Source organism: Phoenix dactylifera, unplaced genomic scaffold, assembly GCF_009389715.1.
Source record: "Phoenix dactylifera cultivar Barhee BC4 unplaced genomic scaffold, palm_55x_up_171113_PBpolish2nd_filt_p 000522F, whole genome shotgun sequence".
Taxonomy (NCBI): domain Eukaryota; kingdom Viridiplantae; phylum Streptophyta; class Magnoliopsida; order Arecales; family Arecaceae; genus Phoenix; species Phoenix dactylifera.
Window position 1 is genome coordinate 209,508 of NW_024067933.1, and position 25,241 is coordinate 234,748.

General features: G+C 44.8%; 1 protein-coding gene across 2 annotated transcripts; it reads right to left on the bottom strand.

Annotated features, from left to right (window-relative positions):
- Positions 1-595: 595 nt before the first annotated feature.
- On the bottom strand, positions 596-8,907 carry LOC120106304 (transcription factor MYBC1-like). Of its 2 annotated transcripts, XR_005508491.1 has the most exons (3): positions 7,605-8,906; positions 1,126-1,201; positions 596-1,039 (listed from the first exon to the last, which is right to left on the bottom strand). XR_005508491.1 is itself a non-coding variant. In XM_039119288.1 (2 exons), the coding sequence occupies exon 1, from the start codon at positions 8,591-8,593 to the stop codon at positions 7,610-7,612; it is 984 nt and encodes a 327-aa protein (XP_038975216.1). In that variant the 5' UTR covers positions 8,594-8,907; the 3' UTR covers positions 1,653-2,046; positions 7,605-7,609. The 2 variants fall into 2 exon arrangements, 1 of the variants encoding a protein (XP_038975216.1); XM_039119288.1 differs by lacking the exons at positions 596-1,039; positions 1,126-1,201 and adding an exon at positions 1,653-2,046 and having other exon boundaries at positions 7,605-8,907.
- Positions 8,908-25,241: the final 16,334 nt, after the last annotated feature.

Below are 25,241 nucleotides of genomic sequence, written 5' to 3' on the forward strand. Positions count from 1 at the left end.
TCGAGACCTATCTTATACCAGTTGAACTCCCTTCTTCCATAGTGAGCATCAGCAATTTGCAATGGCAAGGGGGAGATGGTTTCGAGAGTAGATGCCACTGCCACTTTGCATGCATGCTTGGTTAAAGGATCGGAGGTCTAAAACTCCCAAGCCTTCTCGTCTTCTACAAACAACTTTCCAGTTGACCAAGCAAGAGAATCCACAAGGAGTTTATCAACTTCTACACCTGGCCCTACCCGCACCCTAAATACATCATATTATCATCCATCAATGCTGTGGTAAGCTTGGAGAGAAAACATGCAAAACTCATGCTAGCTGCACGAACCCATTCTCATTGTACAAAAGTTTAGGAGAATCACTAAAATGGAAGCCAACGTCCAGTTACTTACGATATAAAAACCCAATAGATGCGACACTCTTGCAATGTAAAGTAGCAAATAAAAGACATCAAACAACTGTAGTGAGATGAGTGGAGAATTAAACGCTAGTGCTTCGTTTGTTAGATCTGTTTCTAGTACGGATGTGTTTCGGAACCAGGAGATCCTCCAAAGACAACTAGAAAAAGAGTGCATTCATCACAAAGAATGCAGCCTAATGAGCTTCAAGAGATACAGAGCCTTTCATGATAAAAGGATGCAACGCATTTTGCTAGTTTAGAGATATCCTTGGGCAGAACCGCAGAAGGAAAACGGCCATCTTATGGACTAAAAGGGTGCATGAGTTCCTACAATGCACAAAAGTTTGCAGAATTGCAACAAAACAGGTTTACAGAATTAGACCATCTTCTGGAAACAAAAGGCCCTCAGAATACCTCTTGAATTAACTTGCGCCAACCAATCTTTCCTCAGAAACATCACAACTGCATCATTTCAAATTGGGTGTGCAAAGCTTGACATTAACATCCGAGATGTAGGAACATAACTCAAATTGGAGGCAATGATAGTTTCCAATGGGAACCTTCAGGTCACAGACTGATCACCAGCACTGATGTTGGTGGGCTAATTTCAAGCTACTGAGTGGCAATGCTAAATGTGGAACACTGCAGAATAGATTATAAAATGAGTCTCAAAGAACTATATATGTACGTTCTAACCTGAAAAATCCATCACCAACATCACACATCACCTTGAATTGCTGCCTCCAGAGAGGTGCGGCTTGAGCATGTCATCCAGAGGTGCGCTCCAACACAGATGAAGCATTCCTTGTTAACCATTCACTATTGGCTTAGTAATTTGTGGTTAAGCTAATATGTAGGTTTTGCAAAACAACATCCTAGACAAACATCACGCTATTGCACAAAAGTTGGATTCCAAGTGTTTTTTAATTTTAAAAAACTAATTTTCTAGGGTCATGGCAAAGTGGTCTGCTTCTTCAAACATGCTTCGGATTTAGCTTCAGAATGTAACAAGATTTAGAGATTGAAAGGCTACATGAACAGGGCAGTTTGACCCCACACAGAAGTACTTTTTTCTTAATCAATAAAACCAGCAAGTTCTGAATTTGTTAACCTCAAAGTTTTCAATACTACTTTCCATTATGAATTGGTTGCTTGCTATGAATAGCATTTCAGGTAGACAAATATATATGCATGATAAATGAACTTTTTGTAACTAGAAGAAAATTCCAGTAGAAAAATAAATTTGACAGCATACTGAAAAACAAATGAGCTATCTATTTCAGTGATGACTTGCAAACATCAGCTATGCCATTTGCTGCTCTACACATGGAAATAAGTTCTGATATCCATATGTACATTGCCACTACCATTATATAGCTAAAACAGAAGCCCCTTATAGTTCTTAAGCATCTTCTGCATCTAATCTTGAAATTCAGATAAACTTTTTTATAACCCCAATTTATAAGGTAACTGTTCATCTGAAATCAGTTTCACTCTTTCTTGCTTTGAGTTGAATCCTTATCAGGAAGAAGTAATTAAAAGATAGCAGATCCACTCCTCCATACATGCTCCCATCCTATTCTGAATAATCCTCTGCAGAAAAGTTGTCATCCCTCCCCATTCCCAGTCACACCTTCCTAGGGTGAGTCCTACAATGGAATCATTTAAAATTCAAAAGTCAAAACGAATAGTCTTATATGATGGCTGCTTGAATTTTGAGAGGCAGACCAACTTAATTCATTGCAATAGACATTTGTTGCAAGTGTTTGAATCCATGATGCAGGTGAGTGTCTGACTCAGCCCCATTCCCATTGGCTAGAGTACACATACTATCACATAAACAGGTACGCATACAATCGCATAAACAGGTTGTGAATGGGAAGGAACTGGGGTGACTCAAATATGCAGATCTTAGAATACTGAACAGATTGTGGGCTTCAATTTTTGCAGCAGTATGTTTCATATATAGATCACAAAAAATCTAGTTTTCATAATAAAAAATGGAACTCTAGGCAGCAGAAAAAATCATAAAATCTATCTCAAGGTTCACAGTCCCGGTAGCGGATCTCATACCGGCACCGTCCTATTACAGTATCAGTACGTGGTATGATATGAGACGGCAATGCATATTGAGTGTTGGTATGGTACAAAACAACATACTGACTCAGAACAAATACGGTATGGTATAGTACCGATAGGTACAGCAAACCTTAGTCTACCTTATCGTGGTCACAAGGAATACTCAAGTTTACCTAGGGATGGCTAATAAATGTGACAATCACCTTTTTGATATGTTAATTAGATATGTGACAATCGCCTTTTTGGTATGTTAATTATATAGATGAAAAAGCAGATCAAAAGAAAATTTTCCAAATCTGAGGAAAATGATGGCCCCTCCAGTTCCTCATGGACCCACCCCTGCCAACAACACCAGGTACATTCTCAAGGGAAAAATAAAAAACTAAGCAAATAAAAATCTCTGGTACAATCTCTTGCATACACATGAACTCCCTTGGTGATTTCTGAATTGACAGTAATTATTCATGAGACCTTTTTAATCCTGTCTTGGGTAACTTGAAGCCAAGCTATTTAGCCTCCTCTATCACTACAAGTTATATGACTCGCCCTTGTGCACCAAGGCTTTAAGGCATTTCATATACGTCTATCTCAAAGAACATCAGCTCCTGGAGTCTTGCCTTAGTTTCATCCCCTTAATTATGATTAGGAGTGCGTGTTCACATATTCACAAATATCTCTGTTTGACCTGCCCTGTCCCAGTTGACTGCCACATATTCAGTTTTTGGTAAGCAATATGGAGTGCCTTAGACGAAACAATATAAAACTTTGGTCTTTATCAACACACACCTCCCTGACTTTCTTGATAAGCTGCATCCTCCCCATCCTTGCCCATACAGTTGAACTCACCCTCCCTGGGTTTTGACTTCTCCATGCTTCCCAAATTTCCAATGAAGATCCTAGAGTTCTAAGGAACTACTAAGGATGCATGATGGCGAAATTTTTGCTCTATCTGTTTTTGCACTCCATACGTGAAGATCCTAGAGTTTTAAGGAACTACTAAGGATGCATGATGGCGAAATTTTTGCTCTATCTATTTTTGCACTCCATACATCCGATGTTGAGCATAGGAGACATAAGTAATTCCCATATTCCTAGATCAAGCTGGTGTGAATTGGCCTTTGAGCCGATCATATATGTAGTTTACAAGTTCTAAAGAATCTCACCTCCAGATCCTTTAGCTCCTCACAATTTGTGATAATGTAGATGCCTATATTTATCAGAGAACAGTCATCATGCAGCAGGAGATTGCAAGACATAAAGAGTTTTGGTTATCTTGTGAGGTGGAGGAAAGCTTTATATCCTACATAGACAATGCTACGAATTCATACACAAATTTCCATGACTCTGCCTTAGTTAGATCTATGTCATAGATTCATGTGTTCATAAACAGAATGAGCTGAATCAATTATTGTCAAATGGCACAGAACAAGATCCATGTCAAGCACCTAGCAGGTCCAATTTTACCCTTGATCTTTGCTTATTTGGGAGAAATTTGCAAAGTTAATCATTTTGGCTACTCCTAGATAGCATATCCTAATTAAATACCTCAAACAAAAATTCAATAGATTTATTCTTTAATATCTGTCTACACAAACTAAACACCATCATATCAATACCACAGATTTTAAAAGTCTACATATATATCTTGCATATAGTGCATGACATAAGCATATGGATGATCTAAGTGGATCAAATAGCAATACCAACACCAAATTAAGTCTGTTCACCTCCAAGTCCAAAAGTAAAGACTATTGCAAACTTGGCATAATGTTGTTACTTAACAATTCCTTTAGGACAGATTAATCACTAAACTTGTGCCACATGCCCAATGCTGTAACTGACATACAGATAGTAACTCCACTTGGTAAAAGAGAATAAGCAAAACTATTCTAGCTGCTTAAGATTGTGTTATGAATTTGATTTTCCCATTTGATTCTTTATAATTCATATGAGGGACATATTTGATTTTCCCATTTAAGATTGTGCCATCTATTTATGAGCATTTTAAGCCTTCAAAATAAGACGTTGTTTCCAACTAAATTTGTTCCAATTTATATTTTGTTATAACATCAAATTTCCTTCAAAACTGCTCATTTTCATATTGCCAAATACTCCAAGAAACTAAAGATTGCCAGCATTATGTTTGCCATATACCATTTTGGTCCAGCCTTTGGGCCTCTAGTTATGTTAGAGTCTTAGTTCGGCTAGGTTTCATTTCATTATTGTAATAGATCTTTTTCATAAAGTTAATAGGGGTTTAATGAATGTCAATATGGTATAGTTTTGACACCTAATAGACCTTAATGTCTTTCTGTTTTAACAGTTCTGTTTGAACTCAACTTATGCTTTTAAGAACACTGATCAGGGCTTTTTATTAGATGAAATTATCATCAGTTTCGTTCCCTATTTAGGACTTGTAAAGGGATTCAAAAAGGTGGCTGTCTTTATTTTCTGATTTAATCAGCTGACTGGCTGAGCAGCCTGGTGTTTATTTCTTAGTTGAGATCCTCTAGTTAGGTAGGAAAGATGTCCAGCTCAGTCTCTAAAAATTTGTCTTGATGCAAGGAAATCTAAACAAAAGAACAGTAGAACTTTTCCAAGAAAAAAAAAAGTTCTTAGGGCATATAATAATAAGCTTTCCAAATTGTGAAATTTTCTCCTGAAACAAACAAATGGAAAAATAGATTTTCCAAGGAAAATAAGTTTTCCAGGCAATTTTCTTGCAACCATATTATAAATAGATTATTTCCATCCTTCTTATTCTCCTCTTCTCTTGTGTCCTGCTTTCTTTCTCAATATTCTAGCATTTTTTTGGTGTTCACTCTCTTCTTTCATCCTCTCTCGTGATGGCTCATTGCTTTACACAGCAGATCATTGCTGATTTCCAGACAAATGATATTTGGACGAGTTTGCAGTACAGCTTGTTCTCTACATGAAACTGGCTAACATATATGAGGCCATTTTACAGAATTTACAGAGTAAAGGCTCTGCATTTTAAAAGCAATTGAAATCTGAAGTAAGCTTGCTGCTTATTGCAATCAAGTAATTTGATCTTAAGGTCCATATCAACATAAGAAAATAAAATTCTACACAAAAATCAACCTACACTCATCGTGCAATTCTTCCTGTAAAAGCTCTTTATATTTTTATAATATAAACAGAAAAACTTATCTCATTAATTTGGGTCGGAGATAAGCAGAATACTACTCCATTCTTTGCTGAAACCTATACAAGGCTGGCTTCAAAAATGCAACGCCCATTGAATTATCTATCATCAACACCATTTGAAAGTCCTTTGATCAAGACCCTCCTTTTTCCAGTCCTTCACTTTTCTAGGTTTGTCTTTGGTATATGTTGCACATACCCAACCATTTCAAATGGTTTTACCACACCTTATTCTCTGATGGCTTCATCAGTAACCTTGCCCTATATCCTCACCATAAATCCACTTCAACGCTTATTGGTCCTATTTATCATGCAACACACTGATAAAACAATATAGCAAATTTTGTAATAACATCATAAAATTTTCCTCTCTAATCTTAGCAAACCACCTTACTAGCATGGATCATGAGACATCTTCATTTATCTAACCCTTCTTCTGCAGAATAGATAAAACAGTGTCCCCGAGCTGTTATGGGATTACCATTCAATATTGCAGTTTTTCATCAAAGTTGCCCTCCATATAATTTTTTTTTGTTTTGATGAACTTCAAGGATTTCTATAAAACTTTTATCAAAGAACAGTTGAATGTTTATTATGGGCAAGAAACCGAGTAATGTCAGTGTATTGACCTACCAAAAATTGTACATGATACAACATATGACAAACAAAAGCAAGTGCTTAAGTGCTTTATAGAAATCTTTGTTGGCATGCCTTGCTGATCTAGATATGTGGTGCCATTTTACAATAGTCTGGCCTACGATCATCATGCATGATTCTGCTACCACTAAAATGGAGACTACTATAATAAACTAAAAAAACAAAAAACATATAATGCTTCTTAAGGATCACAAAACTCAAGTATCTTACTTTTGGACATCTATTCCACAAAGGCTGTACTCGAAAAGAAACTCGAAAACTGCCGCAGATACATATAATAAAGTTGGAGCATCAACAAAATTTGTGGGTAAATATTGAATTTGTTTCCTAGTAAGCCTTCAAATTAAGGAAAAGATAAACGTATCTGCAAAGATTGATGACTAAATGAAATTTTAAAATTTCCAGCTACATTCTGACTTCTGGAAAGCAATGATTTACACTTTAACATTCTGACAACAGCTGTAATGTTCTAGAGACCCTTCACGTTGCATTTGTCTACATACAACCAAATTTTCAGGTGATGCAATTTACAACAATAATTACCTACCCCAAGGAAACACCTTCATTTAAGTTGCTCTTCCAAATGTGATACATTTAATAATACAAGCCTTACATACCAATTGCTAAGACAGAAAAGAGATAAAAAGAAAAAAGGTGGAGAGTGGCGTGCAGTTCTACAGCCTCTCATGGATTGAGCTCCTTTTGCCAGAAGCAGAGTCCTAAGAATAAAGGAACAACCAAATGCACAGGCCGGTCAGAGTATGATACATTGTTAATCCCCTGCACTCCTGCTTGTTTTATTACAATGTGCCCAGAATATTAGTGAAGCTCCTACTGTAATCGTCCAAAAATAAAGCATCCAGTCGTTTCTACTTTAGCCAAAACCCAGTTACCGTTGCCCCGCAAACAAGCCTAAGCCCTGCATCCGGAGCCGTACCCAGATATTAAAATGAAAAGGAATTCACTCAACTGCAATGGACGACAAGCAATAGGAGTGGGCAACCTGGTTCAGAACCTCTGTTACCTAATTTTATCTAAATACACGCAGAAACTACAACATTATAATCATTTCCCGCCTAATCACCTCTGCCCCGAGCTCAAGTAATCACAACAACGACGACGATGACGTCAACGAACAACGACGACGATGACGTCAACGAACAACAACATTGATGATGATGGTAGCGAAGACTGTAGAAAACCTTACTGGATTCCTAAAATCTGGCGTACTTGATCTGTAATCATAATTTCCCCCAAAACACAATAACGCATTTGATAATGTGAATAAAGAGGAGGAATGAAATACCAAAATCAATCTTCGCCTGTTGGAAAAAGCGTTAACATCCTCCTCTCGCCACCTCCTCTTCTGCTGCCCGATTCCAAATCCTCCACGTACGAGGCTGCTGACGGTGCGGACGGCGGCGGAGGCGGCACCATGCCCACAGCCACCGGCCCCACCATCCGATGCATCCCCGGCTGCGGCACGGTCCGTGCAAGAAACCCATGATCATATCCCTCGCTGCCGCCGGTTGGCGAACCAAAATGGCCCATATGCCTCTGTTGATAGTACTGCTGCTGCTGCTGATGTTGCTGCTGCATGGCGGCCGTGATCTGCTGGTGGTGCTGCAGCGCGGCGACCGGCACGAAAGGCATGAAAGGCTCCGGCCCAGGCCCGCGGCCGAGGAAGTGGTGGGGGACGGAGCCGCTGGCAAAGAGCTGATCGGTGGCAGCGTCGGCGGCAGAGATGGGGCCGCCTGCTCCCCCGCCGGCGCCGCCGCCGGAGGAGCTGAGGCCCTGCATGCGCTTGAGGTAGAGGCGATACTTCTGGAGGTGGCTGGCGACGTTCTCGCGGGTGAGGCCGTCGACGCTCATCAGCTGCATTATGGTCTTGGGGACGGCGTTCTTGATCCCCAGGTGGGCCACCGCGTCCACGAACCGCTTGTGGAGCTGCGGGGTCCACACCAGCCGCGGCCGCTTCAGGGTGCGTGCGGGCTCCTCGCCGGCGCCGGCGCCGGAGGCCCCACCACCGGATGAGGCGGTCGTGAGGTGGTCGGGGGAGTCGAAGTCCGGTGGCGGCTGGGAGGACGGCGCGGGCGGTGGCGGGTGGAGGGTCGGAGCGGGGTGGTGGTGATGGAGGGAAGGATTAGGGTTAGGGCTGGAGAGGACGCTAGGGATGTCGAAGGCGAGGGCGAGGTCGGGGGTGATGAGAGTCTGGGAGAGCGGCATCAGCTCCTCCGGGCTTGGGAGCTGCTCCTCCCACCGCGCGAACCAGTTAGGCTCCTCCTCTTCTCTCATCCCTCCCTTCTTAACTCTCTTCCTCTCTCCCTCTCTAAAATTTTTCTTCCTCTCTTCTCCCCTTCTTTCCAGCTTTGGTGATCCAAAGTGGATCGAGTGATACCGGACGAGGAAGGCAAAGAAAAAGAAGAAGATTTATGGGAGAAAGGAGGAGGATAGAGGAGAGAGAAGCTTTGGGAGATGGTGGGGGAGAGGGGTTCGAGGTGGATCTTTCTCCTTTGTTTTTTGGTGTTTTCCGCTGATGCTCTCCGGGTTTGGCCTCTCTTTTCTCTCCTCTTTCCTTCTGACGCTTGGGAATCTTTAATTTCGGGTGTTGATTTACGAGTATGGTGTGATAGTGTGTGAACTGTGCGCGAATGTATTTTTTTATCCCATGTCTTGTTTGTTTGTTGTTTTGGAAATTGTTTTCTATTTTTGTGTGGGCTCCTTTATTCCGGCTTTTGGGGGTGTGTCCTTTTGGCTGGCCGGGGTGGTTGTAACGTGTCAGAGCGGGCATATCCGGGAGCTTCCGCAACTAGGCTCGGTCTTGAACTTAATTACGGGTTTGGAGACTCGAGGCCCTAAATTGCAAATTATGTATCCTTTGGCTTCACATCCAGTTTATATATAATTATATGTAAGTGTAACAGAATAATTTTATGTAAAAATTAACATAACCATGCCTGAGAAATAAAAAAATAAAATGATTAATTATATAAGGGCCAAATAGTAATTGTGCACTCGAAAAGTTATATGTTTTTCTTACATTTTACATACACTCACAAAAGCTTGCAATACACGAAAGCATACTTTAGAAAATATTAAAAAAATATTTTTAAAATTGTCTTTTATATAGATTTTGGATGCCATTATAATAGATTATAGATGACAACATAATATGATAAGAAATAAGGAGTGAAACAAATGCTCGCAAAAATGGTGTTAAAACATAAAGATACATGAAATTGACTAAATAAATGAATTTGTGTAATGTTATGATTTATAGGTATATATCAATGAAAAACAAATATCACTTGAATACATGAAGATGCTTGTTCTTATCCATTGCTTGGTTTCCAACTTATCAAAAACAACCCATTGAAGTTGAACTAGTTGTGTCTCTCAGTGCATTCTTAACTTGGTACATGACATAAATGGTAGCATGAATTCCTTGGTTCCAGAGTTGGTTTGTGTCATGGAAGACAATATTTATACATCAGGGAATTAGATTTGATGGCAGTTTTGATATTACGACGGTTGGGGGAGGGGGCAATTAAGACAGCATGGACAATTATGGGATTTTTGGTACCCTCCCTGGAATCCAGAGAGACAGCCGGAATTAGTTGTGAAAACACATCCTTTCAAATTTTCAGGAACCTGGCGATCCGAGGTGGCCAACGTTTAAATGACCATCCTACCCGTACGAAGTGTACAATTTTACCGAACTACCTCCCTTGACAACAAAATTTCGGGGCCAATCATTTAATGCGTTTCTGCTCACCTCCCGTATCTGTCACCTTCTAATCAATAAATTGCACCCGGGGAGGTCTTCATGGGGACCCACAAGTCTCCGCAGTGCAGTGTGGGCAGTATAATATACCAGGATAGCTTTATTTAATGGCCGTCCATTTACTGGTGACGAGCATCACTGTATCACTGTACCAAATCCTGCTTTTAGCTATCATCACAAATCATGCATCACAGATGTTTCATGCTCTTTTATAGACAAGTCAGGTAAGTGCCAAAAGAGTGTTGTCATGAGGAAGCCACCACCATTATTTCTTTATATTTGTTGCCTTAAGCCCACCTTACCTTTCATTTGGTCAACAATTTGGGATCATAAAATAACTCTTAGGATTAGCAGAGTTCACTATTATTATAATTGACTTCTAAAGAAAGAGATTTTTTCCTAATGCCACTAAATAGTTTTTCAATCACAAGTCTACTAATTCATTAGAGTGCGTGCAAAGAGTATTTCTATAAAAAAAGCATCATTATCCTTTTACATATCTAGTCTAAACCAATCTTGCCTTTGATTTAGTAAGCAATTTGGGACCATTAAATAACCCTTAGGATTAGCAGAGTTCATTATTATTATAATTGACTTCTAAAGAAAGAGATTTCTCCCTAATGCCACTAAATAGTTTTTCAATCACAAGTCTACTAATTCATTAGAGTGTGTGCAAAGAGTGTTTCCATAAAAAAAGCACCATTATTGTTTTACATATCTAGTCTAAACCAATCTTGCCTTTGATTTAGTCAGCAATTTGGGACCATTAAATAACCCTTAGGATTAGGCGAGTTGATTATTATTATAATTGACTTCTAAATGATAGGGACTTTTCCCTAACGCCACTAGATAGTTTTTTAATCAAAAGTCTACTAATTCATTGGAGTGGGCACATGGGATCAAAGTTCACACTAGCCTTAGCATTGTTTCATTGGATGAGGTAATCTTTTCGGTGACCTAATCAGTGTCTAAAGCTCTTTCTAGATCCATTTCTTTGACTCTAGATTTCAAAAAGCAGTGGTTCCTATAAGCCTAAATGGAAGTAAAAAGTAAGAAACTTTTGACCAATATTATTCCAACTTAGAGATAGTGACATCTAACATGAAATTTTGTAGAGCAAGCCAGTTCTCAAGCTGCTTCAAAGTTTGTATCCCTTATCCATGAGTGAGTGACAGTACAAGCTTGGTGTGTTTATAAGATGAGCCTAAAGACAATTTATGCTTTGGATTCTGCCATCAATGCATGGATCTAAAGAAGCTAAATGATATGCCATGGCAAGTGTTGGGGGAATGCAGTTTCCCCCCTAGTACATGGGAACCTCGTCACCAGAAGACCGCATGACGGCCGACCTTAGACGGCCGAGGTCGGCGTCCGACCTCGGAACTTCCGACCGTCCGACCTCGGAACTTCCGACCCGGAGAGCTCCCGACCTCAGAAATCCGTCCTCACCACCCACCTACCGCGGTCGTACCCTTCCGAAGTCTGGCCGGGGGCCATACCCTGCCACCGCCTCCAGCATTTAATACGCGTGATCTCTGCAAACCCACGGTCCACTCAACAATTAATGCATATCTCCGGCTCACTCAACAATTAAGGCATATCTCCGGCTCACTCAACAATTAAGGCATATCTCCGGCTCACTCAACAATTAAGGCATATCTCCGGCTCACTCAACAATTAAGGCATATCTCCGGCTCACTCAACAATTAATGCATATCTCCAACTCACTCAACAATTAATGCGCGTGGCTCCTATTACTTACGGATCCTCAGCTCTCTACGGCAAATCGGCTCAGCAGGGTCCAGTCGGCCGTGACAACTCTCTGATCCCGGCCTCACCTCCGACATCAATGCAATGATTCACCTGATCGCGCGCTAACTCAAGCAACGTGCTAAGTCGTACGACGGCATCGCCCTATCACATCACAGGTAATCCGACCCCCCTATAAAAATGGGACCCTTCCTTCCCGAGGGGGGTAGGACTCAGAAAACTCGGAGAAAAACATATCTTCCTCCTCTCATCTTTAAAAAACAAAGCCCCCCCTCTGACTTAAGCATCGGAGGGCCGGCGCCGGAAGACCCGGCCACCGGCTTTTTTGCAGGCACCCCTACGGAGGACGCCGCTCGCCGACGGATCGCCACCCTCCTGAGCCCACCGGAGCTCCCCCTCCTCAGCCGACGACCGCCCCCGGGTCCAATTTCCAGCAACAGTTGGCGCTAGAGGAAGGGACCGAGTCGCGATCATGAGTTGAGAAGTAAGGGAGCCTCCAACATTCCATATTCTGGTGCCCTTTTCCTTGGCCACCGGGCAAAGAAAATTTCTGGTCGTCTCCATCGACTACTTCACCAAATGGGTTGAAGCTGAACCTGTGGCCCGGATCACCGAGCAAAAGATGCGGGACTTTGTTTGGAAGTCCATAATCTGCAGATTCGGACTCCCCCGTATCCTTATATCTGACAACGGCCGGCAGTTCGACAACGTCCACTTCAGATAATTTTGCTCCGAACTCGGCATCGATCACCGCTTCACCTCGGTCGCCCATCCCCAGACAAACGGAAAAACTGAGGTAACTAATCGTACCATTTTGCAGGGACTCAAGGCTAGGCTTGATCGATCCAAAGGACAGTGGGTCGAGAACTTGTACAACGTCCTCTGGGCATACCGGACTACGTTCCGATTACCCACTGGTGAGACCCCCTTCAACCTGGCATATGGCACGAAGGCTGTCATCCCGCTGGAAATCGGCCTCCCCTCCTCAAGGGTGGAGCACTACGACGCCGACTCCAACTCTTCCCGGCTCAGGAATAATCTGGACCTCGTCGAAGAGACACGAGAGGTCGCCCGGGTCCGCATGGCAAGGTACCAGCAGAAAACGGCCCAGTACTACAACTCCAGAGTCAAGCCCAAGCTCTTCAAGGTGGGGGACCTCGTCCTCAGGAGAGCCGAGGTTTCTCAGCCAACCAAGCAGGGAAAGCTCACCCCAAACTGGGAAGGACCGTATCAAATCGCCAGAGTGCAACGATCCAGAGCGTACAAGTTGAAATCTCTTGAAGGGACTCCTATTCCGCGAAGCTGGAACTCCGAGAATCTACGGATGTATTGCCAATAAAACCCCAAGGGGTTCCAGGCAATCAGGAACATGAATCCAGTCTCCTCTTTATAATGATTCGTCTCTTTACAATGATTATGATTATCTCTTCTAATGTTGGGTCGTTTGTGATCCTCAAATACCCCGATTAAGGTCGGGATGCCCCGAGCGTCGACCGTAGAGTCTCAAACTCCCTCGACCTCGGGAAGCGCCACCCAGTCGACGATGAGCCCAAGCTCCCTTGGCCCCATATTTGAGACCTCGACTAATGTCGGGATGCCCCGAGGGTCGACCGTAGAGTCCCAAACTCCCTCGACCTCGGGAAGCGTCGCAGGTCGATAGAGCGTTCCCAGACCCATCGACCTGGCGCACGATTCTTCGACTAAGGTTGGGATGCCCCGAGGGTCGACCGTAGAGTCCCAAACTCCCTCGACCTCGGAAAGCGTCGCAGGTCGATAGAGCGTTCCCAGACCCATCGACCTGGCGCACGATTCCTCGACTAAGGTTGGGATGCCCCGAGGGTCGACCGTAGAATCCCAAACTCCCTCGACCTCGGGAAGCGTCGCAGGTCGATAGAGCGTTCCCAGACCCATCGACCTGGCGCACGATTCCTCGACTAAGGTCAGGATGCCCCGAGGGTCGACCGTAGAGTCCCAAACTCCCTCGACCTCGAAAAGCGTCGCAGGTTGATAGAGCGTTTCCAGACCCATCGACCTGGCGCACGATTCCTCGACTAAGGTCGGGATGCCCCGAGGGTCGACCGTAGAGTCCCAAACTCCTTCGACCTCGGAAAGCATCGCAGGTCGATAGAGCGTTCCCAGACCCCTCGACCTGGCGCATGATCCCTCAACTAAGCTTGAGATGCCCCGAGGGTCGACCGTAGAGTCCCAAACCCCTCGACCTCGGGAAGCATCACGGGTCGAGAGTGCGGCCCCGGCCCCCTCGATCTCGTGCATGATCCCTCAACTAAGTTTGAGATGCTCCGAGAGTCGACCGTAGAGTCGCAAACTCCCTCGACCTCGGGAGGCGCCACTAGGTTCATAGGAAGCCCAAGCTCCCTCGATCCCGAGCCAAAAAGTGACTCTGAAGGTCGGCGAGGAAACAAGGCAACCCACCGTGCAAGAGGTACATCCCGCTTGACGCCCGCCTTGTTATATTTATCTATCTACGTATTGCTAGCGAAATCCCGATTGAGGTCGGGACTTTATCCCGGCCAAGGCCGGGTTGCCCCTACAAGTCGGTCTAAGACCAAAGTCCCACCGACCTCATGCATGCTCCCTCTACCGATAACCCCCATGACAACTCATGCAAACCTTCGTGACTAAGGGCCTGATTCGGCCCCCATACGTCGAGACATTGATCTCGACCCGTGAAGATAACCCCGACCACGGACGTACCGATTAAGCTCAAGAAGGCTGAGGTACCCTCTACAGGTTCTGACCCCGCTCGCCGGAACCTCGGTAAAGCCCGAGGACAATAATCATGAAAGCCCCGATGATGGTTTGACCACTGGCTCACGCTCCCCTTTAGGGAACAGCCCTAACATTTCTATGGACCTACGCTCCAAAATGCCAAACTCAAAGGCTCGGTCAAATACCCTGATAGCGACCTATGCGAGTCTGACAAGGCCCCTCTCGGGGCCCGAGGCCCGAGCCCGGTGCCTCAGAAATCCAAAAACCAAACCGGGTAGCCTCTACGAGCTTTGAATCCGAGCTCCAAGACTTGATAAAACTTCTTATAATCCAAGTTCAGAGCCCCCCAATCAGCGTAATCGGAACGTGGACATTCAAACAAGTCGAGAGAAAGAAAAACAAAACATAGCCAAGGAACATGTCTTTATTGAAAAGCAGCCTAAAGGCTGGAATACAAAATTGAGGTCAAAGCGCCAGCCCTGCTTACAATTGGAAAAAGTAAGAGGGAAAACTAAACATAGAATGGCGAAAGAAATTTTTTTCATTGATAAAGTGCCAGAAGGCTAAGTACAAGATTGGAGGTCGGCAGTCCAACAAATTTGGAAGCCGACCTCACTTACAAAAAGGAAAAGAAAGAATCTAAGTCCTAAGGGGCAGCGGTCCCGCCGGCGTCACTTCCAGGGTCATCTATGGCGATGACCTGAGGACCTTCGGTGAGCGCGGGCTCGGAGCTTGCGACGGGGACCTCGACAGGCGCCTCGGGAGCGTCCTCGGTGATTCCCCCGCGGGGAGCCTCCATCCCCGCTGGCGCGGCTGCGTCCGCCTCGGCCTCGGCGGACTCCTCCTCGGACGCAAGGGCTGCGGGAACGTCGTCGTCAGAGTCGGCGCTCAACCTCATCCTCGGACGAATTGTCGAGAGGTCGAGCTGGGGGCAGTACCGAGCCATCTGCCTCCGGAAGTTGTCAAAACCGTGGAGGAACCCATCCACGGTCTCCTCCTCGAGCATATCGCGGAACTCGTCCGAGTCTTTGAAGAAGTCCACGGCATGCTCGGCCCGCTCGAGCGCCCTCTTCTCCCGGGCCTCGAGTTGCCTGATCTTTAGGCGCAGGACTCCGCCCTCGTACTTGAGACCCGCCACCTCGGATTGGGCCTCCGCCAGGCGCGCCTCTGAAGCATGCAAGGCCGACTTGGCCAACGAATGAGCAGCCCTTTCCTCCTCGAGCTCCTCGACGATGGCCAGTCTCCCGGCCTCTGTCGCCTCCCTCTGCGCTTCGGCCTCGGCCAGCGCGGCCTCCAGCTCGGCGACCCTCTTCTTGGTCGGCTCCAGTTGCCGGCTGAGTCGCCGAGTTTCTTCTTGACACCCTTGGGCGATGAATACCAAGGTGTCGACCTCGTGAACACGCTGCAAGAAAGAAAAGGAAGAAAGCAGTCATAAGTAAATTATTCGTATACACTAATAGCTGAAAGAAAATTAAGAGGATAGCTTACCCGAACAGTATTACAATAAGCACTGTCGACGATTTCCTCCAGGGACAAGTTGCGGAACTCGGCCCGGTCTGCTGGAAGCATCGCGCGCCGAAACACCGCACGTGCGACGTCGGCGTCATGAAGAGCCGAGCTCCCCTCAAGGAGCGGGGACCCCGGCTCGGCCGACTCTCCCCCCGGGCCCCGTGAAGAGCTCGGCCCGCCCGAGCTTGGAACCTCGGAGCCCCTGCTCTGCTCGGGCTCCGAGCGCTGCGACTCAACGGTCGCTCGCCCCTCCTGCTCGGAGATAGGAGTGGGGCGGAGAGGGGCCACCGAATCAGACGCCCTCGTAAAGCTTGGGGCTGCGTCCCCGGCAGCCAGCTCCCGCCCTCGAGCGGCTGTAGAGACCCCCGCCTCCGGGCCTCTCACCCCGGCCGAGGTAGAAGCGCCGGCCGATTTCGATTTTTTCCGAGGCTGGGGAATAGCCCCGCCGGCCTCGGCCTCCCGCCTTTTCAGCCGGGAGAAGAGAGACGTGTTGCTGGTCGGCATGTGAGGAATGTCTGAAACAGAAAAGATATTTTCTAAGTGTCAGACTAACATTAAAAAAGGAAGAAACAGATAAAGCAAAGACGAAACAATGCGACTACTCTTACCCTCGGGACGCGCCGAACTCAAGCCAACGCTCGCCAAGGCGTCCTCTTTTAGGAGCTCGGCCAGGTTGAACCCCTTCCCGAGGCCCTGTAGGGCGTCCAGGACCCTCAGCTCCCTCGCCGAGGGCTCGGAGAGCCTGTTAAGAGCCTTTAGCCGAGGGTGCCCCCACCTCGGGTCAAACCCCCACGGCACCTCGGACGCAAGAAAGAAAAACTTTCCCTTCCACTCATGAATAGAGGAAGGGGCACCCTGGAAGAGTGACATACCGCCCCGAAAGGCGAAGTATAGCCACCCTCCATCCGCCAGGTTTTTCTTTAACAGAAAACACCGGCGGAAAACACTCACCGAGGTCGGGATCCCATGTGCGAGACAAAGGGATAAAAACCCGACTATGGTCCTCCACGAGTTCGGAGCGAGCTGTGCTGGGACGAGCTGATACTCCACCAGCAAGCTGTTTACAAACTCGTGCAAGGGGAACCGCAGACCGGCCCAGAGCGTCTCGCGATGAATCGCGATCCGACCTGGGGGCGGCCGCATTACCCTGTCCTCCGGCCCTGCGGTTTCGAGACGAAACCCGGGCTGGAAAAAGAACCGGGAGCGGATCAACTCCAGCTCCTCCCCCGACAAACTAGATCCGACTTCATCCGGACCGAAACCCATCTCTAAGGAAAAGCGCGGAGACAAAAGAGACGAAAAGAAAAAAGGAGGAAGAGGGAGAAACCCCCAAACTGATACAAGGGAGGAACCTACGGGGGGAGTCGCCGGAAATCGCTACGAGCACCGCCGGTGAGATTTCTGTTGAAGAAGGGGACGAAGGTGGAAACGGCGAAAAAGAGAGAGCAACCAGACAAGACTCCTCTTAGGGCTGGGGGGTTTATATAGGCCCCTCTAACGGCCCAGATCGGCGGGTTCGGTTTCCACCCCCCCCCCCCCCCCCCCGTCTGGATTGCGCCACGTGTCGGCCTCGGAAGCTGAAGCACCGCATTCATCCCGGACCGATGCGTCGAATACAAAATCGAGGCGCCGTCCCATCGGATCTCACGGCCTCATCATGAATCCGCAAGGCCGGACCGCCTCAAAAGACGAGCAAACGCCACCCCCGCTCCCCTCATTTAATAAGCCCCAGGGACGCGTGGAGCACTGATGTAATCTCGGCCTCCCAAATCTCCGTTCGACCAATACGAGATTAAAAGCGTCCGACCTCGGATCATATCGCGTGTCCGCTTCGAAGAACGAAACGGCGTATTTATTCAAAAAGGGCGCCTCAACCACAAGATCGAGGCGCCGCCCCATCGGGTCCAGGGACCCCATCATGAGTTCGCCATATGAAGCGACCTCGGAAGGCCAAAGGGCGCGACCTCCGTTATAAATGCTTCGAGATGCGTAAGGACGCAGACATATCGGGGACCCCATCATAAGTTCGCCATATGAAACGACCTTGAAGGGCCAAAGGGCGCAACCTCCGTTATAAATGCTTCGAGACGCGTAAGGACGCAGACATAGTCCAATTCCCTTCGGCCTCGGTAACCATAATAACGACTTCTACTTCCCGCGTCCGAGCTCGCAAGCGGCTCGAACTCGGAAGTCGGGGGTAGTGTTGGGGGAATGCAGTTTCCCCCCTAGTACATGGGAACCTCGTCACCAGAAGACCGCATGACGGCCGACCTTAGACGGCCGTGGTCGGCGTCCGACCTCGGAACTTCCGACCGTCCGACCTCGGAACTTCCGACCCGGAGAGCTCCCGACCTCAGAAGTCCGTCCTCACCACCCACCTACCGCGGTCGTACCCTTCCGAAGTCTGGCCGGGGGCCATACCCTGCCACCGCCTCCAGCATTTAATACGCGTGATCTCTGCAAACCCACGGTCCACTCAACAATTAATGCATATCTCCAGCTCACTCAACAATTAAGGCATATCTCCGGCTCACTCAACAATTAATGCGCGTGGCTCCTATTACCTACGGATCCTCAGCTCTCCACGGCAAATCGACTCAGCAGGGTCCAGTCGGCCATGACAACTCTTTGATCTCGGCCTCACCTCCGACATCAATGCAATGATTCACCTGATCGCGCGCCAACTCAAGCAACGTGCTGAGTCGTACGACGGCATCGCCCTATCACATCACAGGTAATCCGACCCCCTATAAAAATGGGACCCTTCCTTCCCGAGGGGGGTAGGACTCAGAAAACTCGGAGAAAAACATATCTTCCTCCTCTCATCTTTAAAAAACAAAGCCCCCCCTCTGACTTAAGCATCGGAGGGCCGGCGCCGGAAGACCCGGCCACCAGCTTTTTTGCAGGCACCCCTATGGAGGACGCCGCTCGCCGACGGATCGCCACCCTCCTGAGCCCACCGGAGCTCCCCCTCCTCAGCCGACGACCGCCCCCGGGTCCAATTTCCAGCAACAGCAAGCAGTGGTCAAGAAAAACAAGGCAAGTCAAGCTGGTCATGAAGGCTCCAATGAGCACAATTATTTTTTTAATGGATCTGTCCCACTGAACAGTATACACACTCTTGGTAGCAAATCAGTATTCGACAAATCAGACCTTAGAATTTTTGATTGTGAAGACCCAACTTGGAATGCATACCAATGGTGAGAATTTATGTTACCTAGGGATGGATCAAGTGGTCATTGAGGAAAAGCTTTCACAGAAAGGCTTCCTTTTGTTGGTGGAGCACTTGTTTGTGAATCTTTTTCTAGCATACTATGACATATGAAAGCTTCCCCCAGGCTTTGCAATGAATTTCTCCAACAGTTCATGTTGAAGCAAAAGGAACTCTATTATTTAAAACCGGTCTTAAAGCGTAAATTAACACTGTCTTTAAGCGAATTTTGCCCTCACTATGTTGCTGTTGGTGATCTAGCAAATTCGCTCCAGGATACAACAAAACCGAAATAAAATCCTAGCCAGCAAAACTAGGATTCCCCAGAACAACTGAATGAAAGATTTTGTAGAAGAAGTTGCTTAAAGCTGTGAAGGACATTGGCTATTTATAACCTTGAACTAAACTCCGAACCAACACAACTATTGGAACAGTGTCTGTTCAAAACATAACTGCTCGTGCAGTTATTTTGTGCAAAACGGATTAAAACTGCCAATCTGAATTTTATTTTACAAGTGCCAATCTTTGATTAATATAATATTGACTTTTCCTCCACAAATTTCCACCAAAAAGTTACTTTAACATGTGTAGGATATGAATGCTTATAAAGCTATCTAAAAAACTCTACACAAGTAATGTGGGACTAAAACCTCTCTCAACATTACAAACTACTAAAGGAAGGAGACTTCCAACAGTTCATTTAAACATCTGCACTAACATTGTAGCTATCCTAGACCAATCATGCGACCCCATGTCGAAAGGTTCCACAAATTTAGATATCTGCAATTGTTTTGCTATCTTAAATGCAACATGTATAAAGTCTATGCGCAGATATATTATGAGCAAGCTTCTAAAGTTCCATTGAGTTCAACTTTTATGGATCCCCATGTCCATCACATTTGCTTAGGAGTGCCGAGTTGAAATCCTTTAGATTAATGATACCGAGCACTCCTTCCTCGGCATCCTAATAAAACTTACGCTTGGCTCATTGTGAGCAAGGATTAACTGAAGGAGATTAGATTAGATGGTTATTTAGTGAACTCTATTGGTAGCCATCACTAAGATTTGTGATGTGGGGTGGTGGGCGCAATTAGAGCAAAGAAGTATGAATGATTTAGATGCTTCCATGGGAGCTTAGTCAGTGGATTAGAAAAGAAAGGTGCTGCTCAGGCTCACACAAGCAAAATTTATGAGCCAAATTTCCCTATAATGTGCGAGAGGTAAAAAATAAACATAGAAGAAAAATTGAAGGAAATAAAATATAAAGATAGATTGGGTTTTAAATTATAGATTCCAAATTATGCAAAATTTATTTGCATTATAGTACTCAACCTCTAACATAGTCTAGCAACACTCAGTGCACCCATTATACCACAACCCTCTTTCTGTGTATAGGGTGAGAAACATATGCATCAATTCCCAAATATGAAAGCTACAAAAAGTTCAATAATAAATTTCAAAATAATAACATATTCTGTTAATAAATTTCTTGAATCTATACTAATAATGAATTACCATAGAAGAGGCTGCAGTATCTTATATAATTCTAGTGTGACACATTTAGCTTTAGCTCACAGCCCACTGTGTCCATACAAATCAAAAAAAAATATTGCCAAACATCCTTTTGGACCTAAAAAAAAATGCAATCATCTTTCGTAGCATAAAAAATATTATCAAAATTGTACCTTAATATTATACTACATACATTAAATGTTACAATGTCTACATCTCTTCTATTTCCTTTACTTTTAAATTTATTATTATCTGGCTAAAGGCAATTGTAGATAAATCAAGCTCTCAATTTGAGAAAATTAATTTTTCTTTATATATAACTAAAAAAAACTGCATTTGCATCGTGATGTCTTCAAGGCATATCCTAGTATTATAGGCTCTTAAATAGGTAAAACATAATAATCAATCAAACTCTTATATCTCCTGCATGGTTCCCCCATAAAATCACAATAACTAGAGTGTAATTGATAATTATGAATAAATTCCAAGTTATGAATGAACATATAGAAAGACAACCCTAAGCATTAGGATTTAGCCAATAGGATTTAGCTAATAGCATTTAGCCATTTAGCATTTTATGACAATCTTTAAATTTAGAGCTATCCTATCCCTCATTTAATCCTATCCCCTAAACCATTCTTTTCCTCTACAAACACTCCTTTATTCTCTCCTTAACAAGGTAGAGAATAAGAAAGAAAATAGAAATTCCAGATTTTCTTTTAAAAATCCTTTATTCTCTCCCTACATGTTCCTTCCCCTAGCTTTTTCCACTTCCAAGAAAACGTAATCTCTATAAATTACTTTTTATTCACCTCCCTTCTCTTGGGGTGATTGAGAGAGGGATGACAAATTCCTGTGGCTAGGTCTATTGATCATGCAAGCATGCCATCAGTGACGGTTAGTCGAAAATGAGATAAGAAAAAAAGGATAGTGATAGTAGCGTGTAAGGCTGCAAATGGGTCGGGTCGACCCGTGACCCGATCCGACCCGACCCGCGTAGACCCGACCCGACCCGAATTTTAGGACCCGCGGGTCCGGGTCGGGTCCTAAAATTGGACCCGAATCATTTTCTGGGTCGGGTCTGGGTTTACCAAACGGACCCGACCCGACCCGAATGGACTCGAAGAGAGAGAGAGGAAAAGCAAAAGAAAGTCTTTTCTTTTTCTTTTTCTTTTTCTTTTTTTTTTGGCGTGGGTTGTGGTACTGTTGGTCAGTGTGGGAGGATAGCAAGTTAGCAACAAGCATAGGTTCACAGAATCCAAAGAAACGTCGGCCCGTCAGGATTCTCTCTCGATCTATTACACTGTTGAGACCTCTGGTGTCTCGGTAGCTGCCTTTTTTTTTTTTTTTTCCTTCTGTTTTTTGGTTTTTGTTTCTTTTAACTTTTGAAGGGAGAAAGTGAGGGAACACTGCAACTGAATATGGGTCATGTGCCAGTTTTCTGTAATGGAATTGGATTTTGGAAGAAGGTCTGGGATTTTTTTTGTCCTCGTGAGAGGGGAGCTGGGAGACACCGAGTTCCGTCCAATCAGTCATACAGATAAAAAAATAGTGTGATATGAAATTTGGCTTGTAGACCGACTTAGTTAGTAAGTCATGGGTCATCTGTTCTGACTGGAGCTCAATTGCAAGTCTTTCAAGTCATGGGTCACCCAGCACCTCATAATTATGATATGACCAAATTAGATTTGCCCAAATTTTTTCCCAAAAGCACAAAAAAATTAGACCCGATCGGACCCGAACCCGACCCGAATCAGACCCGGACCCGACCCGAACCCGACTCGGACCCGACCCGACCCGAACCCGATCTTCAACCGGGTCGGGTCCGGGTCCAAAATTGGGACCCGAACAAAAAACCGGGTCGGATCGGGGTCACCTAGGACCCGACCCGACCCGACCCATTTGCACCCCTAGTAGCGTGGGTCTAAATATCTTAATTTTTAAAAGATTTCACCAATATCATGCCTACTCGAAGGAGGAGAAGTGGGTGTAGCAGTTAAAGCTACAAGTTACTCTATTGCCGCTAGTAAATTAGAGTTTTGCTAGAAAACTAAAAGCATAGAATTTGAAAGGTAAAGCAAGGATATCTTAAAGATAAAGATAAAGATAAATTAGTTGTTTGATGGGAAAAAGAAGCCCATTTGCTCAGATTGCATTCTATTATTTATATAAGATGACAAACAATATGGTAATCGCCTACTTCAACAGTAGTAGTCCATGTTTGGCTTCTACTTCTAACAATTCTAATAGTACCAATTACCCTCCACTACTTATATTGTTACAACAGCCATATCGCATATCGTCTATCAGATTGATAGAAAGTTTCATGCTCTATCGGCCTCATCATAAGTAATCTTCATTTAGTTTGCCCGTAATAGTTTACATCGGTCATCTCTCTTTACTCAGTTTGTCAAACAATCCTCATGCTGAGGTATCCTCAAACTGACTTAGGCCTCATTTGGCTAAGCTTTTGGAGAGCCAAAAAGCACATTTTGACTAGGGGTGCAAATGGGTCGGACCGGGTCGGATCCTGAGTGATCCCGATCCGATTCAGTTTTTTGTTCGGATTCTAATTTTGGACTCAGATCCGATCCGGTTGAAGATCGGGTTGGGTCAGATCGGGTTCGAGTCGGGTTCGGATCGGATCCGGGTCTGATTCGGATCGGATCCGGGTCCAAATCGGGTCCACTTTTTTGTGCTTTTGGAAAAAGATTTGGAGAAATCTAGCTAATTTGGTCATATCATAATTATGAGGTGCTGGGTGACCCATGACTCGAAAGACTTGCAATTGACCTTCATTCAGAACAGATGACCCATGACTTACTAAGTCGGTCTACAAGCCAAATTTCATATCACACTATTTTTTATCCATATGACTGATTGGACGGAACTTGGTGTGTCTCCCAGCTCCCCTCTCACGAGGGCAAAAAAAATCCCAGACCTTCCAAAATCCAATTCCATTGCAGAAAACAGGCACATGACCCATATTCAGTTCGGTGTTCCCTCACTTTCTCCCTTCAAAAGTTAAAAGAAATAAAAACCAAAAAACAGAAGGAAAAAAAAAATGCCAGCGACCGAGACACTAGAGGCATCAACAGTGTAATAGATCGAGAGAGAATCCGGACGGGCCGAGGTTCCTTTGCATTCTATGAACCTTTGCTTGTTGTTGTCCCTCCACGCTTGAACCCTACTCCCCTTAGGCCTTAGGGCTTTTCTTTCTTTCTCTCTCTCTCTTTTCGGATCCATTCGGGTCGGGTCGGATCGGGTCCATTCAGTAAACCCAAACCCGACTCAGAAAATGATTCGGATCCAATTTTAGGATCCGACTCGGACCCCTGGATCCTAAAATTCGAATCGGATCGGGTCTACGCAGGTCGGGTTGGGTCACGGATCAACCCGACCCATTTGCATCCCTAATTTTGACCCTCCAGAAGTACTTTAGATGGTTATAATGGTGTTTGGTAAAAAAAAAACAGAGGTTATTTTGTTGTTGCCAGAAAGCTGAAAATATTTACTTGGGAGAAGCTCCAAAATGGTGTTTCTTCAGAAAACTACAATCTAGCATATATCGGAAAGCTAGTTTAGCTTTATAAAATTTTTCATTTTAGACCAAAAAATTCATGATAAAATTATATAATTACATAAAGTGTCCCTTTAAAATATAAAGCACCAAAAAAAAGAAACGTGCGAATGAAAGGAGAAGAAGAGTGCTCTCAAGAATCCTAACGCACATAATGAACCCTCGTTGGCTTTGTCTTTTTCCATATGATTAAGGTATTATTTCTTTCCTCCCTCTATTTGAGATGGGGAGGAAGAAGAGGACGCATGTGGAGATGCCGTATCATATCGTCAATCCAAATAGCATTTTATATTGAAACGTAGACAGTTTTCTCTTACCGTGTGTTTTGCTATGGCTATTAATAAGAGTTAAGGTCAATCACTAAAATAAATTGGGATATACTTGCCAAGGCTGTATTTAGGCTCCGTTTGGGGGAGCTTTTGGAGGGCCAAAAAGCACTTCTGGCCCTCCAAAAGTACTTTTGGATGAAAAAAGGATATTTGGTAAAAATTTCGAGAAGATGTTTTAGTTTTTTCAGAAAGCTGAAAATAGATTTTTAGGAGAAGCTCCATTTTGGAGCTTTCTAACAAAGTTGTTTTCAGTTTTGTCGGAAAGCTTTTTTTACCAAAATATCCCTATTTAAAAGTCTCCCTTTTTTCCTCCCAAAACCCTCTATCCGACCGCCTCTTCCTTTCTCACCCTTCCCTCTCTCTCTTCCTCTCTATCTCCTTCTTCTTAACAATGCCGTCGGCTGTCTTTTTTTTTTTTTGGTGAACCCATGGCTTTTTTTGGTGAACCCATGGCTGCCCACAATGGCAGCCACTATGCCGGCCACCACTCTCTCTCTCTCCCTCTCTATCTCCTTCTT

Coding starts and splice junctions, on each gene's coding strand:
- LOC120106304 (XM_039119288.1), bottom strand. CDS start 8,593: ATGAGAGAAGAGGAGGAGCCTAACTGGTTCGCGCGGTGGGAGGAGCAG.